Source organism: Mytilus californianus, unplaced genomic scaffold (assembly GCF_021869535.1).
Source record: "Mytilus californianus isolate M0D057914Y unplaced genomic scaffold, xbMytCali1.0.p SCAF_2, whole genome shotgun sequence".
NCBI classification, from domain to species: Eukaryota; Metazoa; Mollusca; class Bivalvia; order Mytilida; family Mytilidae; genus Mytilus; species Mytilus californianus.
The window spans coordinates 71,808,909-71,833,895 of record NW_026262668.1 but is presented as its reverse complement, the minus strand read 5'-3'; the positions used below and the strand labels follow the sequence as shown (position 1 = coordinate 71,833,895).

The 24,987-nt window shown below is 31.4% G+C and overlaps 1 protein-coding gene across 1 annotated transcript in view; it reads left to right on the top strand.

Annotated features, from left to right (window-relative positions):
• LOC127728028 (DNA (cytosine-5)-methyltransferase PliMCI-like) overlaps window positions 1-24,987 on the top strand; it is a 53,826-nt gene that overhangs the window by 10,050 nt on the left and 18,789 nt on the right. Inside the window, exons 7-30 of the mRNA XM_052235184.1 lie at window positions 55-180; window positions 1,043-1,160; window positions 1,981-2,090; window positions 3,121-3,239; window positions 3,548-3,640; window positions 5,313-5,464; window positions 6,487-6,564; window positions 7,657-7,760; window positions 8,654-8,825; window positions 11,034-11,131; window positions 12,220-12,295; window positions 13,045-13,101; window positions 13,786-13,872; window positions 14,199-14,323; window positions 14,645-14,750; window positions 15,119-15,231; window positions 16,168-16,282; window positions 16,767-16,949; window positions 17,352-17,530; window positions 19,506-19,579; window positions 20,157-20,272; window positions 22,018-22,089; window positions 23,082-23,205; window positions 23,953-24,104. Of these exons, the coding sequence (XP_052091144.1) occupies window positions 55-180; window positions 1,043-1,160; window positions 1,981-2,090; window positions 3,121-3,239; window positions 3,548-3,640; window positions 5,313-5,464; window positions 6,487-6,564; window positions 7,657-7,760; window positions 8,654-8,825; window positions 11,034-11,131; window positions 12,220-12,295; window positions 13,045-13,101; window positions 13,786-13,872; window positions 14,199-14,323; window positions 14,645-14,750; window positions 15,119-15,231; window positions 16,168-16,282; window positions 16,767-16,949; window positions 17,352-17,530; window positions 19,506-19,579; window positions 20,157-20,272; window positions 22,018-22,089; window positions 23,082-23,205; window positions 23,953-24,104 (2,749 nt within the window). The remainder of the gene's footprint in view (window positions 1-54; window positions 181-1,042; window positions 1,161-1,980; window positions 2,091-3,120; window positions 3,240-3,547; window positions 3,641-5,312; window positions 5,465-6,486; window positions 6,565-7,656; window positions 7,761-8,653; window positions 8,826-11,033; window positions 11,132-12,219; window positions 12,296-13,044; window positions 13,102-13,785; window positions 13,873-14,198; window positions 14,324-14,644; window positions 14,751-15,118; window positions 15,232-16,167; window positions 16,283-16,766; window positions 16,950-17,351; window positions 17,531-19,505; window positions 19,580-20,156; window positions 20,273-22,017; window positions 22,090-23,081; window positions 23,206-23,952; window positions 24,105-24,987) is intronic.

Sequence of the window (24,987 nt, the reverse complement as noted above, 5' to 3'; positions counted from 1 at the left end):
GCAAATAAAGTACTTACTTACTTCTAACTTACTAAAACATGATAATCTTCACAGTCCAGGAAAGAGGAAATCTACAGCTGATGAAGAAGTGAAGCAAGAAGAAGCAGAAGAAAAAGATACAAAGAAAGCTAAAGTAGAAAATGGAGAAAAAAGCGAGGAAATGGACACTGAAAATAAAAGGTTTATCTGATATTCTGTGTGTGAAAATATATTTTTATAGACAGGATTTTTGGGTGAATATGGAAAAAATGGAGAGAAGATATCGAATAAAAGAAACTGAGGGCTCTTCCTCACATTTGATTTATTGCTGAATACTGACCATTTTTCAAAATTCAAAAATGTTTCCCAGGCAGCAACCTTTTTTTTAATCAGGAAATTCCAGAAATTTTTCAGCTACTACTATGAAATCATTGCATCATATATGTTCAGATATAAAGATCTCTTTTGCACTTAGTCTCCAAACAATTCGTACTTCTGCAAAACAGAAAGCAAGTTCCCACAAAATATGATAATATTCACATGAATACTTGTTATTTAAAAACTGAAACATTCCTGATGTGAAATTGTGTCGGTTCACAGTATTATAATAGAACATAAAAACCAAAGGATAATAGAAATGGAAATGGGGAATGTGTCAAAGAGTAGAAAACAGCCCAAGGCCAACAATGGGTCTATAATAAAACATACAATTGCACCAAAATTAAAAAAAAACACAAAAGCCTAACAAAGTCTAGAGGTTCCAGACTTAGGACAGGTGCCAAAAAACGATGGGGTTAAGATGTTTTGTGACATCTCAACCCTCCCTATACCTCTAGCCAATGTGGAATAAACAAACACACAGCATACATAATGTATGTTTGTATGTGAAACTATTTTGTTTTTCAAGGATTTTATTACCTTCTTTAAATCCTGGCCAGCAGCATTTTTTTTTCAGAGAACCAGATGTAACTTTTTATACATGTATGGCCTCATAAGACACATTTAAATTATTATTGACATTAATAATAGACAGCTAAGTCAATTGAAATTTATATGACTTTAGTTCTTCAGAGATGGAGATTAAAGAAGTTGTGAATAAAGGACCACCAGCAAAGTGCAGAGAATGTAAACAGTTAATTGATGGTGACCTGATAATGTTCCCTGGAGCTACTGATGATGCAGTAAGTAAAATAATATGACAAATCGATAAACATTTAATTGATAATGATTGATGCTGACTTGGTAATATTCCCTGCAGTTAGAAAAACAATTTGACCAATCAATAAAAAGTCAGCTGATGCTAACTTGGTTATGTTGCCTGGAGTTACTGATGATGCAGTAAGTTAACAAATATAACCAATCAAATGCTGGCTTGATAATGTTCTCTTGAGATACTGATGATGCAGTAGGTAAAAAAATATGAACACCATTAAGCAAACTTGGCTATATCATGGCTGCCAGTTTTTATTGGTGGAAGAAGCCAAAGAACCAGAAGAGAACCACCACTTTCGGCAGTCAAACTGACAATCTTAGTCAATTAAGAAATGGGTCAAATTCACCTGCCTTAAGCTGGGTTCAAACTCACCACTTCAGTGTTGACAGGCAAGTTATCACTAAAGATAAACTTTCTAGACCACTCGGCCACATAGACCTCTGAAAATTAAAAAATTATCCTTAAATCATATTTACTGACAAATATGTTAAAATCCAAAGATAAGTAGACCATTTAGCTAAAATTTGATAAAATCTACATGCCTACGGTGGATTCATTGATATCAGTTGGGTACCAATTTTCGTTGATTTCATGGAAACAGGAAAAACCATGAATTAAAATGTTCAACAAAGTAATAATTGACTATAGGCTTGTATAAAAACCACGAAATCAAATATCCACAAAAATACCATTTTCCTTCAATCCACGACAATTGGTATCCACTTAAATAAATGAATCCATAGTAATTAAACAAACAGTAGGTTTTGTTTATATTGTCTTTTGTTTAGGTAGAAGAGTATGTTGCATTAACAGATCCTAGATTATCAGTGTTTACTGGAGATGAGGAAGAAATTCATAGTTATGATGAAAGACCTCAGCATAAAATCACAAATTTCAGGTAATATGAACATGGAAACAGTTTACAAGTAACATTGACATGCGGTAGAGAAGGTTTAGTATATCTGCTTTTCAAATTATAAAAGTGGGTAGATTATGATAAATGGAGTTTCACTTTCAGTTAGTAAGTTTTAAAATTGTTGACTTATCTTTAAACACAATATTATCAAAAGTACGCACAGGGAAAACATATCTGTATCAACAGCTTATGTAATTGAATTATTAGAGAACATTAATTTACTTTTAATGCTTAGCATGATGTGTGCAACTTCTTGCTTGACAAATGGGGTCTGTGCAAGCTCTACATGTCCATCAGACAGGGTTCACCTGACATCTACCTCATTTCATGGATCAGCGATCAAGGTTAAGTTTTTGTATCTCAGATTATTTAAGCGGTAGAACAACTATATTTGGTGTATGGAATGATTGCAAGGTGTACATGTCTGTCTGGCAGATTTCATCTGACCTTGACCTCATTTACATGTATCATTGATAATGTTAATTTTATATAATACTTGTACAAGTTTTTTCTCCAAGACTTTCAACATAAATTCAATCATGATCAGTTAAAAAGGTGAGACATTTCAGCATATGCACTCTTGTATTGAATTGTTATTTATATAAAAATAAGAAGATGTGGTGTGATTGCCAATGAGACAACTCTCCATCTGAGACCAAATGACACATAAGGTTAGCAACTATAGGTCACCACATGGCCTTCAACAATGAGTAAAAGCCATACCACATAGCAAGCTATAAAAGGCCCAGAAATAACAACTGAAATGACAAATGTTAAACAATTCAATCGAGAAAACTAACAGCCTGATTTATGCAAAAAAAAACAAAATTTAAGAAAAACAAATATGATCAACGGCAACAAACGACAACCACTGAATTACAGGCCCTTCACTTGATACAGGCACGTACAGAGTGTGACATGTTTAAACATGTTTGAGGACACGCCAACGCTTTTTTAATCTGGGACATTGTAAAGGGCTTAACTCATCATGTTTATGTTGATTTTATTGTAGTGCTTATGACAAGAATACACATCTGTGTCCATTTGACACAGGCCTTATAGAGAAGAACATAGAATTATATTTCAGTGGTTATGTTAAACCAATTTATGATGAAAACCCAGCAAATGAAGGTATGTTCATATCTTTTATAGTAGACGAAGCTTTTGTTGTTTAATTTTTAAAAACATTTATGCAATTTTTTTAACACAAATAGAAACAGTTCAAATAAAGAAAATGAAGAAAAAAATCTGAATCTATAAGAAAGACCTGCTTTTGATGGTTATTAAAAGTGTTCACTTAGATTTCCACCTCCCCTCCTATTTTTTTTAATCTGTTCATTGAAATTTCCTCTCTGTTACAAAACAATTTAAAAGATTGAGGTTTATCATACCAGAACAGTGTGTAAACAGTCTTGTTCATTTCTGATTGTGTGCCTTAGGTGGAATCCCTACCAGAAACATGGGACCTATCAATGAATGGTGGACTGCTGGATTTGATGGAGGAGAAAATGCCTTGATAGGATTCAGTACAGGTATATAATATTATATTATTAGGCTATTTTCACATGAACAATCTGGGGGACTTGGTCTGTCTTGAACAAAGAAAGGTTCATACAAACATTTATTTCTATCACATTAACATGTTCAAATATGCATGTTGTATTTGTTGCTGAAATATTTTCACCAATTCATCTTCATATTTTCACTGATAATGAACAATTTAAGTAAAATATTTACATAGAAATTTTAATTTTACTTAAAAACATTTATTACCAAAGACCTAAGAATAATGTTTATGATGTCCACTTTGTCAATCCAATACTGTAGATTCATTTAAATTTGTGGCGACCAATTTTCATGGATTGAATAAAATTAAATTGGATATTTTATTTAGTGGTTTTAGCCAAAGTCTGCATACAAGCCTATAGAAAATTTATACTTAGTTGAACATATAAATTCATGGCTAACATATAATATTGACGCCACAGTATATGAAAATAAGATGATGTGGTATGATTGCCAATGAGACAACTCTCCACCAGAGACCAAATGACATAGAAGTTACACTTTACTAAATCCAATTTGTCAGTTTTGTCTTCATTTGGGAAAAGATTTTAACTGCACTCGCCCATATAGCATCATTTAACAGTTGTTCAGTCATGCTCATTTTTGATGTACCGTAGAAAGGCTTGTATAGTTCGCAGTGGTACATAGTCCGCACCCCCTTCTCCCCACGAAATTTTAGGTAAAAAAACTTTTTGTAACTGTTAGAAAAGGTCTAATGAAACTCCGGTAATTTCAAATCCTGTGCGGTCGTTTGCGGTATTTTCTTGGAAAAACCTGTTTTCCATCATCAAACAGAAGCTGAAACTGCTTGTTAATGATTCTAGAAAGCTTCATGATTGTTAAAATAAGTTTAATTCACTTAAAAAACAATTTAGAAACTTGTGTATGTTTAAACAGGAAGTTTAAAAAGCACGTGTAAAAGAAGAAATTAACCGTGAGAGTCGAAATCCGTACATAACAGATATCACTATAATACGACTTTGAAAGTAAAACAGTTCCATCCTTTTGTAAAACAGTCTTTAATATATCTATCACATTAAAGTTTGAAGGGTCTTAAGCTAATACAAACCATATTAGTCAGTATGAAACACCAAAACGGAACGAACAATAACCGATTTCGTTTTGTAGTTTACAAATTCTAAGCTGGTTTACGGTTGTCTTTTTCACTATGTTTGTATCGTTTCAATCGAGCAGATACCAGTTTATTTCAACCAATGCATTGAAAAGAAACGAGAAATTTGTAATTAAAGGTTTAGTTTTTATATTTATCAGTATTAATTTGATATTGAATAGAAATAACTTATTAATATGGATGAGTTAAAATTATTAGTTTGAAAAATGATAAGAGCGCCCTCTACAATAGAAATAACAAAGATGGCGGAACGTAAACAAACCACCTCGACCGCGAAATTGAAATTTTTCTCTTATTTCATGCTTATTGTACTCTATAGTCCGCACCCCGTCTGGAAGGTCCAATTTTGGAGAATAAAACCGCGGACTATACAAGCCTTTCTACGGTACATTTCGGAATTTTGTTAACTGAACTTTTACTGAATATGCATGTGATAACTCCCTCTTAAAGTAAAATACCAATCAATCAATTAATCAATCAGTTTATAATTTATTTCATATTTTCAGCTTTTGCTGAATATATTCTGATGGCTCCTAGTGATGCATATAAACCATTCATGGATACCATGAGAGAAAAGATTCACATGAGTAAAGTGTTGATAGAATTCCTACAGAGCAACCCTATAGCAACATATGAAGATTTACTGAATAAAATTCAGGTAACAATACAAATAAATATATGGTCAAATATTTCAGATCACATTTCAAAAGCTTTCAGTACAGAGTCACCTGGAGGGATTGGGAAAATATTTCAAAAAAGTAATTGTTTTGCATTGAAATCTTGCAAAGTTTTCTTTAGTATCTGTGATCGTAGTAATTAATTTTAGTAAGTTTTTAGCGTTACATTATCTGTCATAAATACTTGTTGTTTCAGTGTTGATGTAAAGAATTGTGAAGTCGTGTTCCAGAAAAGTTCAAATAAGCATATTTCAGTCTTGCATGTGTATGCATTAAGAATTTTAATGTTATGTTAAACGTGTATTTTAATTTACATTTCTTTAAAAAATAATTCAAACTATGTGATATAACCTTATTAAAAGTCTTCTAGACTTGTTTTTACATACATGTACATTTTACTTCATAAGTTATTTTGGTTATTGAAAAAATGATAGATTCAAAATGTGCCTTCAGACTTCATGACTGTATCAGACTTGTGTCTGGTGTTAATGAATTAATTCACTTTGGTCCATAAACTTTAAGATATGGTTTCTTAAAGCATATAAGGTTACTTTGTAAGGTACTTTAAAATAAAAAGGCTGTAAAAAATTTTAATAGCATTCTCGCTTTTAGTTTGTATCTTATTTCAGTTGCAAACAATCAAGATAGATGAATATCATTTCTGATTTCTAAACTGTACGAAAAACTTGTTTTTGAAAAGATAGAGTGAAATGGTTTCAACTGGGTAACCTGACATGAAACTCCAATTAGAGAATACTACATTAGTTGATACTTTGTCAAATAGAAAGAGCTCTTCAGAGTTCTTCTTTAGTTCAGTCTTCACGATACACTTTTGCAGTCACAGGGCTCACTATTGAAAAATTTTGTATAGATTCTATAAGCCTGATAGTAATTTCAGAAGCCTTGGCTGATGGGCCTATGGTTTAGCATGAAGACTGCCATTAGTTGAGAATTTTTAAAAATTTTAACTGTATATATTGATGTATTGGATTTTTTCATTCAGATAACTGTCCCACCACAAGGATTAAATAGCTTGACAGAAGATTCTTTGCTCAGACATTCACAATTTGTTGTTGACCAGGTTTGTTGATTAAAGTGTATTTAGGAGAAAAGCATTTATATACAGTAAATGATTAAAGTTTTAAAAGTTTTAACTGTGGAAGGTGCTTTTTGATTAGAAGATTATACTTGATATATAGTTACATTTAAGTTAAGAAATTTTGTGGACTACCGGAAAGAAGTACAAAATAAAATTTAAAAGAAGATAATTTCCAGGCAATATACCCTTTTGAATTTCATCCGAGCAATTGTAAGCTGATTTTTATATTGTACATTTGTGTGTTGTTTCATAAGCACAGCAGGTTTTATAACCTAAGACAAACAGTTGAACAGTTTTGATCAAGCATTTGAAAATTTTTAGCTGCTGTCAATATTCTTTCATCGATGATAAAATTCTTAAATTTAAGATTTCAAAGACAAAATTTCATTTGCAAAATGAAACAGCCATTACTTTGTATATAATCAGGTACACATGTGTGAGTAATGAACAATACATTGGAGATGATCAATACAGACAGAATAAATCTATGCCATAATGCATAATCTCTATTTCTGCATAATGTGCCCTAGTTCACACCATCTTAAAATATGAATTTCCATACTAGTTTCAACAGATCAGAAGTCATTCAAAAAAGTATGCATTGTTTTAGTTAACTTCATAAAAGCTGTTAGTTCTCATTATATTACATTCAAAATGCTTAACAAGAATTCAAGTACCCATGCTGTGTACAGACTTCCAGAAAAATTATGTACAAAAAGCAAGCTGTCATTAATTTTCTATTTTATTTAACAACAAATATTCACAAATGAAGAATAAAAAGTCTACTTTTTTCCAAAACCTACAAATGCAACACATTTATCATTGATGTCAAAAGTTAGGCATTTTTTATATCTTGCAAATGATTTCAGAAGAAAGTCATATATAGGAAAATTTGGAGCCAACTTCTGAAAAAAAAATATGAAGTTTTCCAAAATTTACGACATCCTTTTAAATAGAAAAGTTTCTAAATAATAATAAACAATTTATGACCAGATATCTGGACACATTTAAAAAATGTATGGTAATAAAAATCTTTGGTTTTATCTACTATCAATTATATAATTTCTTTTCTAGGTACAGAGTTATGATGAAGCAGCTGAAGATGATGAAGATCTCTTAATTGCCACACCTTGTATGAGAGCTTTAATTAAACTAGCTGGTGTTACTCTTGGTAAAAGGTAATATTATTTAGCAAAGCTTTAGGTAATGCATCAGGTCTGAGTAAATATCAGTTTGTTTCAGTACATTTATTTTTGCATTGACAATGATCGAGTAGAGATAATTTTTGCACAGAAAACATACAAATTGTTACTAAAGTTTAACAATGCAATTTGACAATATATTTTCAATTTATCATTGATTTAAACATGTGAATAAAACAAGGAAAACTGGTTTAATTTATGAAATTATGGGGATGATAGTTTGTGATTTTGGTTTTCAAGACAAAAAAACCTGTCTAAACAAGTGTCATTTGTATACAGAGATAACGTTGTAAGGATGTGTCAATACGAGCAGGTATTTCATTTTACAGCATAAAGGATATCATCAGTGGCACAAGTGACCTCTGTGGAATAAACATGAAACACGCATTAGTAAACACAACATAAAAAACAGATTAGTTGTACAAAGATTCCATAAGTTGATTCTAATTGGTTAATGGCTGTTTAATGTCTAGAATGACAATACCATGGTAATGAAATATTAAAGTTCAATGCTTTGTATAAGATTGACATTTAAAGTCTTGTTTAACCTAGCCTTAGATTGAACCCACTACAATCTGCATACAAATCAAGCACACAACCACTCTGGTGTTTTGCTGATACTGCATACAGTTATTCCCCACTGATTAAAGGACTTAGATTTATATGGTAAAATTTACATTAATATAAGAATAAAGAGATGTGGTATGATTGCTAGTGAGACAAATATCCACCAGAGACCAAAAAACATGGATGTAAGCAACTAGAACCAACAACGAGCAAAACTATACTGTATAGGAAGTTATAAAAAGGCCCTGGAATGTCAAAATATAAAACAATTCTTCCATGAAAACCAATTATTCATATTTCAGGAGACAAATGAGAAAAGAGTTAAGAAAAACAAAGGTTAAAGATAAGAAACCTGCTTTCACCATGGCAGCTACAACTCCTTTGGTGACCCAGATATTTGACAGTATGTTTAAAGGTCAGCTGGATGAAAAATCAGGACACGGCACAAAGCGTAGAAGATGTGGTATATGTGAGGTAAATAAAGTTGATAGGGAATTGCTAATTCAATTCATTAAGTTTCTTTTACTTTAAGACCTTGACACACATTCATATTGTGATAGGTTATCTTTTTTTTCCATTTCTTTGTCCCCACCACTTAAGTATCCATAGCATTGATTGATGTCCATCATTCTTTCCTTCTGTCCTTTTGAAATCAAAATGATGCCTAGACTTATTTCATAATGCCTGCAGATATTGATCTAATTTTTTGTACATTACTGTATAATGATTTGCAAATCAAGTTGGCTTTTGGTCTTGGTTGAACGTCTTTGCAAAAAAAAAAATTGCCCCTTAGACTTAATAAATTACCTGAACATTGTATTTTGTACTTATTTTTGGAATGCATTCTGTTCATGATGACACACTATTACTGGAATTACTGCCCTTGGACTTCAAAATTTCTTGGAAAATTTACTTTTCTGATGTTTTTTTTTTATGCCCCACCTAGGGGCATTATGTTTTTTGGTCTGTGCATCCGTTTGTCCGTCCGTCCGTCTGTCCCGCTTCAGGTTAAAGTTTTTCAGATAAAGTTTTTCAGGTTAAAGTTTATGGTCAAGGTAGTTTTTGATGAAGTTGAAGTCCAATCAACTTGAAACTTAGTACACATGTTCCCTATGATATGATCTTTCTAATTTTAATGCCAAATTAGAGTTTTGACCCCAATTTCACGGTCCACTGAACATAGAAAATAATAGTGCGAGTGGGGCATCCGTGTACTATAGACACATTCTTGTTTATAAATAAAATTGAGAATGGAAATGGGGAATGTGTCAAAGAGACAACAACCCGACCATAGAGCAGACAACAGCCGAAGGCCACCAATGGGTCTTCAATGCAGTGAGAAACTCCCGCACCCTGAGGCGTCCTTCAGCTGGCCCCTAAACAAATATGTATACTAGTTCAGTGATAATGGACGTCATACTAAACTCCGAATTATACACAAGAAACTTAAATTAAAAATGATACAAGACTAACAAAGGCCAGAGGCTCCTGACTTGGGACAGGTGCAAAAATGTGGTGGGGTTAAACATGTTTTTTTGAGATCTCAACATCTCCCCCTATACCTCTAGCCAATGTAGAAAAAACAAACGCACAACTGTACGCACAGTAAAACTCAGTTTAAGAGAAGTCCGAGTCCGATGTCCGAATAGAAAACAAAAGAAAATTAAACAAAATGACATATTAATACATAAATAACAACAGACTACTAGCAGTTACTGACATGCCAGCTCCAGACCTCAATTAAAATGATTGAAAGATTATGTCTTCATCATATGAATATCAGGCACAATCCCTCCTGTTAGGGGTTTAGTATTATACCATCATAAAATATATGAGAAGAACATAACCCGTGTCATGCCAACAAAGCCTGCAATCTGGAGCTGACTTTTTTGGTGCATTGGTGTATAATGATAACTTACAGATCAAATTTGCTTTTCTGGTTGGCAGACTCTTTGCGGATTTAAGGATGAATATTATTTCTGGTTATCAATTTAATTGAGTCAGAAATACAATTCTTGCTCTTAAAATTTTGTTTGGAAATTATATTTATACAAAATTCTTCCAGTAAGCCATCATCTTGCTCTATTTATCTATCAACAATAAATAATGAATATCTTTGTTTGGTCATATTAGCCCAATTTTAAATCCATGAACACAATGTTGCCAGTGTACAAATGGTGTATGTTCCTCGAATACCTCATCTTTGAATTAAATCACTGAAATAAAAGTTCACTAATTAGGCTGCAGGAGGATGGATTTGTGTCCTGTCGACATGTTTTGTTTTAAATGCATTCATCATCTGGATATAATATAAGGTACTGGCCATGCTTTTATTTGGAGATATACAATGTAACACTATTTTATTTATATTATACATGTATATTAGTTCTTTCTGTGGTAAGGACTATATAAAGTGTATACTGTATTTCCAGAAATGTTTGCAATGTTTTTATTATTGTGAAAATTGCAACGATAGGGTTGCAAAAATAAAAAGTCACATTTTAAATTTGATAGCATTATTTGTCTGCAGCATTTCCTGAAATCGCAATAATTTAATTTAATTAATAATTTCTGAATTTACAGTATATAAAACTTTCTTAGGAGTGGGTTTGGGAAACGTCTTTGATTTGTTGGATATCATATTTTTGAAAAATAACGATATGTTTCTGCTTAAATAACTAGACTTGTCAGCAACCAGATTGTGGTAAATGTAATGCTTGTAAAGACATGGTGAAATTTGGTGGAACTGGCAGGGCAAAACAAGCGTGTGTAAACAGGAGGTAGGTTAAACATGGTGAAATTTAACAAGTAGATTTCAGAAAAAGGGAATGAAGTTGGAAAAAAGAGGCATTAAGGACACGTAACTTAATTTTTGTCTTGCCTTGACAGAGTAAGAAAAACAAAACTTACATATGCTGTTTCCAGCAGCGATGTCAACAATTGTTAACGTTTGTGATTAGGTCAGTTTAAGGGAAACCACTTAGAGTAAGTTAATGATGTTTGGTTTGCAGTTGTATGAGCATAAGCACATCTCAATCCCATGGAGATTATTTGACCCTGCCACCTCAGTTATCTTCTATTGACTTTGAAAATTTTACCTAGTTTACATGTTAAAGTTTGTGATTAGGTCAGTTTAAGGCGATCACTTATGAAAGTCAATGATATTTGGTATGCAGTTGTATTAGTATTGGCATATCTTATTTCCACAGAAACTATTTGACCCTATACCTTCAGCTATGGTTTATTTACTTTGAATATTTTGTATAATTTGTATTTCAAAGTATTGCTATTTCAATTTCAACTTTTGAATTTTTCTATTAAATTACATACAGGCGAGACATATCTCTGTTTCAACAGTTTATGTAAATTAACTATCAGTGAAGATAAAATAAAACTCTGTGAAGTTCTCATGATATTATTATTTTTCTATCAGATACTGTATATCAGGGAGAAGGGATAATTTTTTTTGTGCTTATCAGAAGGGAATATGTGTGCTATTAACAGTTCTCCTTTATAGTCAGTCAGATATATTTTGGTTACAAGCCAGAAAATCTGGAAATATTGTGTCTTCACTGAATCCAGTTGCAGTGTTGTACATATTACTTTACCTGTCAGAGGTTTGTCATATGAAATCGTTCATGGAACATAATGACAACAATTAAAATGTTTTTAATGAATTATATCTCATATTTTGATCAAATAAGTTCCAAGGTTTACAACAACTGATATGTTGGGGAAAATATTTTATAGAATTTTTTTAAAAAACAGGGTTGGAGCTCAAAATTAGGGTCTGTTGCGAAATCCTAAAAACGTATCTATTTTGGCCTCAAAGGCTGAGAGGTTTAAAAAATATATATTTTTTTTATAGATGTCCCAACATGGTTGTAAAAGAAGCAGAGGACGAAGACCTTTGGGAAGAGGACGATAATGATTCAAAATTAAATGTAAGATATTACTAATAAGAGTCTGACATCCTCTGATGAATGTGAACCAAGCCAAAATATATCAGTTATAGTTATTGCAAAATGTTTGGGATTACAATTCTTGTAATATAGCAAGCAGTAAACATAATCTTTCAATAATGTTATTTTATAAAAAAAGATTTTTTGCAAATTGCTTGTGATAAAAAAAAAAATTGTATACTCACACTGTGCTTATGCAAAAACTTTGGTCCTTTAGAAAATTAGAGAGGTGGACACAATTTCCTAGATATCAGCTGCACAAGTATAAAGAGGGTTTGACTTCAACATGGAAACATTCTTATGACACTCTATAAATAATTTCTTTTACAATTGAGCTGCTGAAACTTTTGCTTATGTTTGATTTATCCCATTATTCAACTTTATAGAAAAATTTTCAGACCATTAATATTTTGCAAGATAAAAGACTCCTGTAAAATCAGAGTAACAACTATGAAAATGGTACTGTGCCAAATGAAATCAACAGAAAAAGGTTTAAGTCAGTCAAAATATGACTGTTAACTTGTGCTGTGCTCATCAAGACAAGAAGTTTAACAATTTATATTGGAGTTAACAGTTTAAACAGAGGTCTTGATTATTGCATAAAATGTCAAAAGGCTTCATTTCAATTTCAGCAGTTTTCATATTTAAGGTGGAATGATTCTCTTTAATAGCATTGAAATAGATTTTTCATTTATTTTTTAATGCTTATTTGATCTTAAAATGTATTCCAGAGTGAAAGTAAAGAAACAACTCCCACAAAGACACATAAAACTGCATCTAATGCCAAGGTGAGTAATTCATTTGTAGAAAAGTTCATGATATTTTATGTTGTAGAATTATTTTATCCCGCCCCTTACATGAGAAACTTAGTACACATGTTTATTATAATTTCATAAATATATGCCAAATTGAGGTTTTGACTCGGAGCAAGACAGGGTGTCCAATGGACACACGTACAAGTTCTTGTTTTAAATGTATAATTTTCATCACACAAAAAAAATGTTTAACAATTCACTTTTTCCTGTCAATATTTGTGACCAATATTCCAAAATTTACCCTATGCAGGGAAAGTTCTATATCAAACCCTGGGAGACCTTTAATTATTTATAATTAAAAATTGTAATCCTAGAATTAATTGGACATAATTTTAACTGATGCTATTTATCTAGTAAGAAGAGACTTTGTTTGGTTTCCTTCATAAGTTTTAAACATGCTGATATATAAATATTGCATAAAAAATGTATTTATGATATTGTGATAATTTAAGCCCTTTGATACAATAAGAATCTTTAAAGTTAAGAAGTTTGTTCGCTGTACTCACTGAAACTAATTCTTATTATGACACGTCTGATATTTTACAAAATTTTACATGTAGAAAACCTGATTATCTTAACCTATTGACCTACCAATCTAAAACTGAATAAATAAACATTTCTGTTTGCACTTTTAAATAATATAAATTTTTGTTTAAGGCAAAACTGAAATGGGAAGGAGAGGAACCTATCAAAGTTGATGGAAGAAACACCTACTATGAAGCTATTAGACTAGATGATGATATTGTAAGCCATTTTCTTTCACATTGTTTTTTTTTTTAATAAATTTCTGATATTTTTTTTAATGAATGCTTTGAAGGATAATTACTATTGTTAAAATATTGATACAGAAAAAGTCAATGCTAACAGTTATTCTTCAGTGAAATTGAAACTTAATTTGATTTGCATGCTATTACATGTGTTTAATCATGGAACTTTTGCAAAGTTAAAATTCAAATTGTATGAAAATTGAAAAAGTTTTTCAACATGTTGTTTGAAACAAATAATAACAAATAATTCATGTCAGAATTGTAGAAAGGAAAAAAATGTTAACTTAGTGGTTCCTTTTTCAGATTAAGGTGAATGACTGTGTAGCAGTAAAACCACAAGACACTGGTATCCCTGTCTACATAGCCAGAATAGCATACATGTGGGAAACCAGTAGTGGACAGAAAATGTTTCATGCACATTGGTTTTGGTAAATACTTTTTTCTGCTCAATAGGCATGCTTATTGAATATTTTAATCGTGTTTCATTTTCTGGGTTTTGTTTTGTGTGAAATATTTATTACATTCATTTCAATGGCTGAGGTAAAGGTAAATATCTTGTCATGGTATTTTTACCAAAAAAATTTCAACCTTAGTATATAGTACTAAACTTAACTTTTGGATTCATATCTTAAAAGAATAATTCCACACATTTTTGGGTAACTTTAAATTGACCTGTATGATGGAATTGCAAATACAATAAGTTGCATGTATCTGAGAACTAAGTAATAATTTTGGTATGTTTGTTTCAGTCGAAGTAATGACACAGTGCTAGGAGAAGCTTCAGACGACCAAGAAGTGTTCATGATAGATGACTGTGAAGACATCAAGTTTGATGTTGTAACGTGTAAAATTAAGGTAGTTATTCATGCTCACATTCATCTAGGAGAAAAATTTGTTTGAATTGTAATTATTTTAACATACTAATTTTTGTGCCTAAATTTGGATTTTTTGGGGCACTTTTATTCTATTCGTTAAAGTTTATAACAAAAACTAGTGATAAAATCTTTCTACACTTGAAAATGGTGACAACAAAAAGTAACTTATTGTTCGGATGATGTTGATCTTAAATTTTGTAACCAAACAGAAAGTCATTGAAATTTTTTTCTACAAGTGAATTAGACATGTTTTGATAATAAATGTTGTTGTTTTTTGCCCCTTTTGATTTCATTTTAGATTAACTAATGATATGGAGTAATTTGTTAACACCTAGGCTGTTTTTATAGGTTATATATAAAGCCCCAGCAGACAACTGGCACATGTTAGGGGGCATTGAGCATCCAGAAGTGGACCGAGTGGTAGATCCAGAGGATAACCGAAGTTACTTTTATCAAAAATGGTAAATTATGAAATCTTATTTAAAAATGACTGTTTCTATAAGTCAACTCTTCATATGCGAAAAAGAAACACACTAAGAAAGAAATCATTTCTACAGTGACATTATCAATTAAGTTGACTAAAATATGGAAAAAGCATTCTCAATCAAGTTGACTGAAACATGGCAAAACATTTCATAATTAAGTTGACCGAAACATGGGGGGGGGGGGGGGAGGGGATGTTGGAAGGCACTTTAATCATTTTTGTATGGGTGGGGGCAGGTCACGCAGTTCATATGGTGTGGTTATGTATGCAAAGTAAAATGCAATTTTAGGGGTGATGGCCATAAAAAAAGTGAAGTGCCTTCCGATTCTCAATTATGTTGACTGAAACATTGCAAAACAATTCTTAATTTAGTTGACTGAAACATGGCAAAACAATTCTCAATTTAGTTGACTGAAACATGGCAAAACAATTCTCTTTCTTATTGATTTGGTTTTCTTGAAATCTACATTAGAGCTATTTTCCTAATGCTTGTAGTTTAAAGGTTTGGTTGGCTTGCTTGTTTTGTTTGTATAAATATTTGATTGATTGATTGTTGGTTGCTTAACGTCCTTTAAATATTTGCTCAAGCATTGTAATTAAGATTGACATCTGCTATCAATAGATAGGTGGGGCTTCAGCTTGTATACATTATTCTTATTTAATGTTATTGGATGTTAAGTATAAATCAGAGTATACTATATACAATATGAAGCCCTGTCTATATTGATTGCAGATGTCAATCTTAATTACAATGCTTGAGCAAACTTTTATACAAACTAAACAAGCAAGCCAACCAAACCTTTAAACTACAAGCATTAGGAAAATAGCTTTTAAGAAATCACTAATTTAGTTTTAAATAAAAAGGTTCATAGAAACAATAGTTTAACAAACTTGTATGATTTGTGCTCAATAGGTATGATCCAGATTTAGCCAGATTTGAAGATCCACCATCAAATGAAGTAGAAGTTCCTGAGAATTTAAAACATAAACATTGTATTAGTTGTTACAGACTTAATCAAATTAGAAAGGTAAGTTTGTATCATGTTCCAAAAATTTTATATTTTACATTAGTTTGAAAATCTTGTCAACATTTGTCAATTTGATCAAACTTTTTGACTTATGATCATCCATTTCAATGAAAAAAATTGAGAGTTTTTCGTTTCTTCTTGTAACCCAGCTGCTCGACAAAGTCTATTTAAAGATGTTTTTAGTTGTTCAGATCAGTATCAAAGATTTCAAACAACATAATGCTTGCATGGACATTCCAATTTGTTTTGAAAGAATTCTTTTCAAAAGTATTCTAATAAATGCTTTTACTTGGTTGGTATTAAAAAAAAGATTTGATGATACAGTGAAACAAGGAAATATTTTTTTTAAATTTATCTCATATAATCCCAAAATTAAAGGTTTATGCTTAGAAAATACAGCTTTGTGCCTGAAAATTCAAGGGTACCACCCTTTGATAGCCTGTGGTGAACCCTGAGTCTACTAATTATCATTATTTTTTTACAGAGAGAAATCCCAAGTCTGGGAGAAGAATTAGAAGATTCTACTGATACTAGAGTATTCTATAATAGTGTTTGTCGTGATAGTGTGGACTATAAGATTGGCGATGGTTGTTACATAGAGCCAGAAGGATTCAATTTCAAAATAAAACAAGTCAAGAAATCAACAAAGTCAACTAAACAAAGTGCAGTAATTATCTTCATTATAATTTTGTTTGTCAGCTTTTGTTGTTTCATAGCTAGCTGTCAAATTTTTTAAGACAATTTAGTCGAACTGACCAAAATTTTCCTTGTCAAACTACTCGAGAAAAGTCTGTGACTGAATTTTTTATCTAGCAAAAGTCTGTTATAAGGTCTACAGAGCCTATATTACTTGTGATTTATGTGTAATGACTTTTAAGTAAAACTTATATGTCCATAGATAACATTTCTTGAGACTGAGGTAAAACTGTCAATTTGTCTTGTGAAAGGAATTACAATGATTGACCAAGGAACCCCATAGACACACGTCCCACATCTGCTTACACTCATTGTTTAAAATTAAAATACTTAAGGATAAGCAGCTTTTAATGAGTAATTTATTTTTCTACAGGTAGATGAAAATCTGTACACAGAGGCCTACAGAAAATCTGAATACATCAAAGGTTCAAATGAGGATTTACCGACACCCTTCAGAATTGGAAGAATTATGGAAATTTATTGTAAAAAATCACCAGGGTCAAAACTTCCTGACATGACAAATATTAGAATAAAAGTTTGTAAATATTACAGGTAATTGGAAGAAAATGTAACTTGTGTTGCCTGCATATTTGTTGCAAAAGCAACTGGTAGGAACACTTAACATCTCTCAAATCACATGTTTAGTGGCCAATAAGATTTTACTATGAGATTAAAGCTAGTATTGACAGGCGGAAACCCAGTTGAAATAGAACAAAAGAATCGAAGCTCTTTGTTAGAGAAAGCAATAAATGCTTACTGTAATTTTTACTGTAGTAACTAAAATTTTAAAAGTTAATAGAAACAAATAAAATGACAGTTTTTGGCTAAATTAAGAAATATTTTATCATAAAAACACAATTTGTATAAGTTTTCAATTTATCTATTACATAATTAAGCAGAACAATTAGATATCAGGTCGTTGACATGGGTGTCTATTAAGTTGGATCTAAAAAATGCATAACCTCCGATTTTTCAAAAAAAATTACCACGGAGGGAGAACATGTCAATCTATTTGTTCCTTAATTTTCATTTCTGCCCTTCCATTATGTGACTCAAGAAAAAATTCCAAAAAATGGGTAACAATTGCATCGAAAAGAGAAAATCGAGCGCAACTTTTTATGTTAGGGCGTGTTTGAGTTGAATATTTTGTCTTGAAAACGTAAAAAGCAAAAGTATTTGATACATCATCTCGCTTCAGATTCTATCATTTTTATATATCAAGGCTACAGGTTGACTTTGTAACATCGAAAATTCACAGTACTAAAAAAATGAAATATATAGGTCAAGTGAAATACCTTTCTAATGAATCACAAAAACAGAGTAGGTGTGTTCGAATAGCAAATTTTTACTAAAAGTACTTGACTTTAAGTTGGAACTTGTGTATATGCATATCTTCCAAAAAACTTCATTTTTTGTGTGTGATATCTAGGATTTATAGTCTTCAACCACTGAAAATTTTTAGTCTGCCCTTCCACGAAATATTAAATTAGAATTTTTTTAAATGTTTAAGAATTTTCGAAAATTCCACCTGACAACCGATCAGACAATAGTTTTAAGTTGACTGAATGCAGACAAGTACATTAACTGATGCTCATTAGCTAGTAGATACATTTGTCTTTTAAAATACAACTGGCATATAAGGATCGTAATGGTGCTATGCGGATAAATTTATCGGTTTCTAAGAGCTAAATTGGCAGCGCGTCATCCCTACAATGGCTTCCATTTTTACGATTGTAAAAATGAACTGGCTTAACGGAGAGATAATTTTGATGAAGTAGAATCCTGACTGTTGATTATTGAATGAAGCTAAGCTTTACTACAAATGTTAAGATTTATAACCTGTCTTTGTTGGATAGCTGTGTTTTATTTTTTGGTGATAAAAATCTTTTAGTGTGTCTTTGTTGACCTTATTGAATGTTATATTTATATTTACCTGATGTGCGAGAAATTTAAATAACTGCATTTCCCTATGCCGAAGAATGATTTGTTTATCTCAGATCAAACCAAAGACTAAAATTAGTATTTAAGCCATTTCCCCACAAAGCAAGGCGAATTAAGGAATAATAGTTTAGACTGGTTGGCATGGATTATCATGTATTCCTACAATTTACTTTTGCTCTGAACAGTCAGCAGTCTTGTCAATTAACCTTTTACTTAACAGTCCTTTAAAACTTGGGGGAAAAAAGGATATGGTAGAATGTATACAAGAATAAGATCTGATGTAGACACAAAAATAACTTTAATACCTCTGAAGAAAATATATACTCTAAATACATTTATACTGTAAACTAACTTTATTTGGCATATAGTTTTTTTTTTACATGTGGCCCTTTCTAGCCAACTGTGTTGTGATTTTCCAATTGTTCTTATGTAATCATATAAAGGAAGAGAAAAATTTGACAAAATTTGTGACATTATTTTTTCAAGTTATTTTTCTACTCGCAGACATATAAATAAAGTGCTAAGGACAATTAGTTGATTTGCAGTATGACTAAGCTATGCAATTCAATGTTGGTTCTTTTTACAGACCAGAAGATACACACAAAGGAGTTACTTCTACATATCATTGTGATCTCAATATGTTGTACTGGTCTGAAGAAGGTAAGAGCTGTAGAGATAAGCTTTAAAACAACATTAAGTATTCTATAGACACTTAGAACATAGTCGAACATTTAGAGAGGAAATACAAGATTATATAACATATAAAACTTAATATGTTATTTTACAGTCTACTGTTCATGGACTCTTTCAGTTCTGAAATCTAAATAGAAATTGGCTGGTTTTATTTGACATATATCTTTGATTTTTTATGTGACATTTTACTCAAATATCCAACTTTTGTAGTTGTCCAGATGAACCATGGATTATTAATATCAACATTATTTAACTTCATAATAAAATTTGATATGGGGTATTTGAAATGAGCATTTTTGCATGAGAGAAGATCAAATAATATGTACAATGAAATTTTCAAAGAAATGGGGAGAAATGTTCACTCAACATGTCTGCTCTATAATCTCTTCATTATTGAATCCAACATTTTATTTCTGACTTGTATTCCTTGATATCTATCTTTTGCTGTAACATTGCATATACTGGAAAAGCTTTTTGTTTTACTTGATTTATTATAAAGTAGTATTTATCTTTATTTGATTGATATATATTTCTTATTCTACAGAGGCCACAGTGGACTTCAGTTTGGTAAAAGGGAAATGTCAAGTGGTTTACAGTGACAATATACAAGATCTTCAGGCTTATTTCCTTAGCGGTCCAAATAGATTTTACTTCTCAGAGGTGAGGTTGCTTTGAATTAAAATTTAAAATCATATCAAAAACATGCTGGTATCTTATTGTTTGGACACATTTAGTCTTTGTCTACTATACAACTTCAGTTGAACCTTGATAAGTTGAAGTTGAAGGAACCCAACTGAACTGTTCCACTTATCCAAGGGTTGAGTCCTCTTAACCCTAGTTATGAGCTGGTCGCGAATAACAACATATTTTACAATTTCAAAATAGCAACTTGTATTGTCAACCCGGTATGTGAAAAGTGAAATCAAGTTTTATATTCCAATCTATAGGCATCGATATAACATGGAATATTTAAAAAAAATATTTCTTAAACTTGAGACAGAATGTAACTTGGATATATTTTTTTCACATCTGATCACCATCTTATTTCTATGTTTACAATGATAACTTAATACAATTTGGGGAAGTAGTTGCAGAACGAAACAAATGATCGCAGAATTTTTGCAACATTCTCCTTTTCTGTCAATGTCAAGTCTTCATCTTTTTACCTAACTCATATTAGTTTTATTATAATTATAATGATTATTTTATTCCTTATTTATTTTCTCTGCTTTTGTCTTAATTTATTCAGTAATTGCCTCCTATAAAATTAATGCTTTCCAATTTTCCATGCCATCTCAGTTGTTGTACAAACAAATTCATTGATGTAGCATTAATTGAGGAAAGTCATTTCCATCGACAATAAAAGCATCCGATTTCAATATCTGAATCAGTATTTCAAACTTAAATTGTATACTTTTCCATCCAAATTTTCTTGAATTAGATTTTCTACACATCTGGGTAAATTATGCAGTTGTATAAGTATTAGTACATCTAATTTCCATGGAGAATATTTGGTCCTTACCCCTCAGTCATGGTCTATTGACTTTGAAACTTTTGCTTAGTTTACATGTATTAGTTTGTGATTAGATCAGTTTAAGATGAACCTCTTAATGTTAAGTCAATATTTGGTATGCAAATGTATTGGCATTTGCAAGTCTCATTTCCATCGAGATTATATAGCCCCAGCCCCTCATCAAGGTTCATTGACTTTGACACTTTTACATAGTTTACAAGTTAATGTTTGTGTTTAGGTTTGTTTAAAGGGAATGATTTATGATAAGTCAATGGTATTTTGAATGCAGTTGTATTAGCATTGGCACATCTCATTTCCATTGAGATTGTTTAGCCTTGTACCTTTAGTCATGGTTTATTGAATATTTGCATTACTTACATGTTAAAGTATTGCTCTCTTAGTTTCAACATTTGCATTAATTATCAAAATAACAAAAAGGTGAGACATATCTCTGTGTTAACAGTTTATTTAGGTGGTACATGTATTTTCATCTATTTTGAAGATAATTTTTTTCTTAGGTAAATTAATCAAATGAGTGATGGATTTCTCTTAGAAGAAATTTAAAGGTCCCAGTGAATAAACTACACAGTGAACAATAGCTATTGTATTTATTCAATGGGACAATAGAACAGACAAAGGTTTAAATCCCTTGACCAAGAGGAGATGACTTTGTGGAAAAGTTTCAATTTGGTACGCAATAAGATAATTTTTCTTCGAAGGGGCTTTGTTTTATATGGCCAATATTTTAACTCAACCAAGTTCGACTCATCAGAGTTAAAAAGACATTGAAAAACAGGAATTTTATTGAGACTGACAAAATAAGATATACATAAACTTGCAATTGCTGAAATATGTATACTAAATGAAGAGTGACGTTATGAAACTATTACAGGCATATGACAGTGAAAACAAAACATTTGAAGAACCTCCACATAAAGCAAGGTTACTTGGAAGCAAGGGAAAGGTATGTACAGATTATATAATCTTGGTTCATTTTATGATGCTGATGTTGGAAGTGATTAGAAACAATATATCACCTCTATACTATTGGGACAAGAAAAATAAAAAAAATAAAATTTGTTTCAATAATGTTAGATACATTTTAGATGTGTGGATTACCATTGTCCAACTTGTGAAGATATAAATTGCATCATCATGTAATTATACTTCATATCAATTATTTCCAACACAATACTTGAGTCAATGAAATCCTTTTATGCAAAATATTGCAAAAGCTGTCCTTTATTCATCATAAATTCAGTAAGTCAATACATCTTTCTGTTGGGTTTGGTTTTGCCTTTAGCAAAGTATTTCATCAACTTCAGGTTTACTGAATACTTATAGATATTTTTACACATAAACATGTATGAAATGTATTTCACATTTTTCTCAAGAACTAGAAGTCAGAAAAGTCCAAGCTTCATGTGAGCATTTTATACCGTGTTATACATCTTCACTTTCATTGCTCATCAAATTTCTGTCTACCAAATACTTAATACAGGGGTTAATATTAGTAAACAAAAGTTCACAGCCCATACTTATAGTGCAAACATTTTGTACTTCCAAAGAACTTAATTTTACAACTTCAGAAATAACTGAATGGACAAAATGTGTAAAAATTGCAAGTAGCAGAGGCAAAAAATTAAGTGGGGTAGAATGTCATGCATGGTCTAATAGCTTTTGTTGTATCAAAAATGAAATTAAAGTTTCTTGTATCATGGCTGTACCCAGATTTATTGTGTCTTTTGAATAAGTGAAATTGTATGGTAAGCAATATTCTTAGAAGTTCTTAAATTATTATGTTGGCAAGTTTTCCTTAAAAGATAGCTGAATACGATTTTCTAAAAAAAAAAAAAAACGGTCTACCTTAAAACACTTCATTGCCAAAATAGTAGCTTTCAACTTTTAGACTTACATACAAATGTACTTTTGTCAAAAGAAAATGTGACCTTTTAGGGTAAGGGAAAAGGTAAAGGCAAGGGCAAAGGCAAATCATCATCTACACCTTCTGAGGATGTGGAGGAGACAAAGATACAATGGAAACCACTCAAATGTTTGGATGTGTTTGCTGGTTGTGGAGGTAGCTATTCAATGTTAAAAAGTGTTCTTTATATAAACAAAGTTTGAGGGGCACATAGGTATCAGTCTGTCAATCTCTCCATATATATCATACTTTCAGCAGCCTATAGACTGAATTTCAATGAAACCTCACAAAAAGGTAGTGCACTGCATCAGGCAAAATAGAATGATGTATAAATTTTGCATCTGGCAAAAAAAAAATTTAATCAGACATCTTCAATGGTTATTTTTTAACTCACATTTGGGAAATAGTTTTAAATAGTATTATATTTTATCAATATATTGTATTTTGGGTATTTGGCAACAAATAAAAATTGAAAACTAATTGATCAAAATATGCTGATTATTGAGCAGAGTAAAGATATCTTGATAATTAAACTTTAGAATTTTACATTGATCAATAGAAACACAATATATTTTTTTTTAAAGTTTTGATCACTTTAAAAGCTACAAAAGTTGAAAAAAAAGGTTACTCTATGAAATTAAACTACATAACAAGAAAGAAGGAAATCTGGAATTAAATTAAGCATACTTAACATTCAACTATGATAAATGTTGCTGCTTATTCAAGAAGGACAATGTCATGGATTTCAGAAACTTCACATCAAAGGAGAAGTACAGTATGAAGTGTATTAGGTTAAACACAATATACATTTTTGTTTGAAAAAAGTAAAATGTTTTTTTAAAAGTATTCTACAAAACTTCTGATTTAGATATTAAAGTAAATTAAAAGAATAATCTCTTTAAGGTCTGTCAGAAGGATTTCATCAAGCTGGCATAGCTGATTCTAAATGGGCTATAGAAAAAGAAGAACCTGCAGCACAGGCATTCCGATTGAACAACCCAGGATGTACAGTGTTCACAGATGATTGTAATGAGCTATTGAGACTTGTCATGCAGGTAAGAACATGAACAACCCTGGATGTACAGTGTTCACAGATGATTGTAATGAGCTATTGAGACTTGTCATGCAGGTAAGAACATGAACAACCCTGGATGTACAATGTTCACATATGATTGTAATGAGCTATTGAGACTTATCATGCAAGTTCTATATGAATACCCCAGGATGTACAATGTTCACAGATGACTGTAATGAGCTAGTGAGACTTGTCATGCAGGTAAGAACATGAACATTATGGATGTACAGTGTTCACAGATGACTGTAATGAGATATTGAGACTTGTCATGCAGGTAAGAACATGAACATACTGTATGAACAACCAAGGATGTACAGTGTTCACAGATGATTGTAATGAGCTAGTGAGACTTGTCATGCAGGTAAGAACATGAACAACCCTGGATGTACAGTGTTCACAGATGATTGTAATGAGCTATTGAGACTTGTCATGCAGGTAAGAACATGAACATTCTCTATGAACAACCTGGGATGTACAGTGTTCACAGATGACTGTAATAAGCTATGGAGACTTGTCATGCAGGTAAGAACATGAACATTCTCTATGAACAACCTGGGATGTACAGTGTTCACAGATGACTGTAATAAGCTATGGAGACTTGTCATGCAGGTATGAACATGAACATTCTTAATGAACAACCCAGGATGTATAGTGTTCACAGATGATTGTAATGAGCTATTAAGACTTACCATGCCGGTAACAATATGACTTGTCAATGAACAACCCAGGATGTATAGTGTTCACAGATGATTGTAATGAGCTATTAAGACTTACCATGCCGGTAACAATATGACTTGTCAATGAACAACCCAGGATGTATAGTGTTCACAGATGATTGTAATGAGCTATTAAGACTTACCATG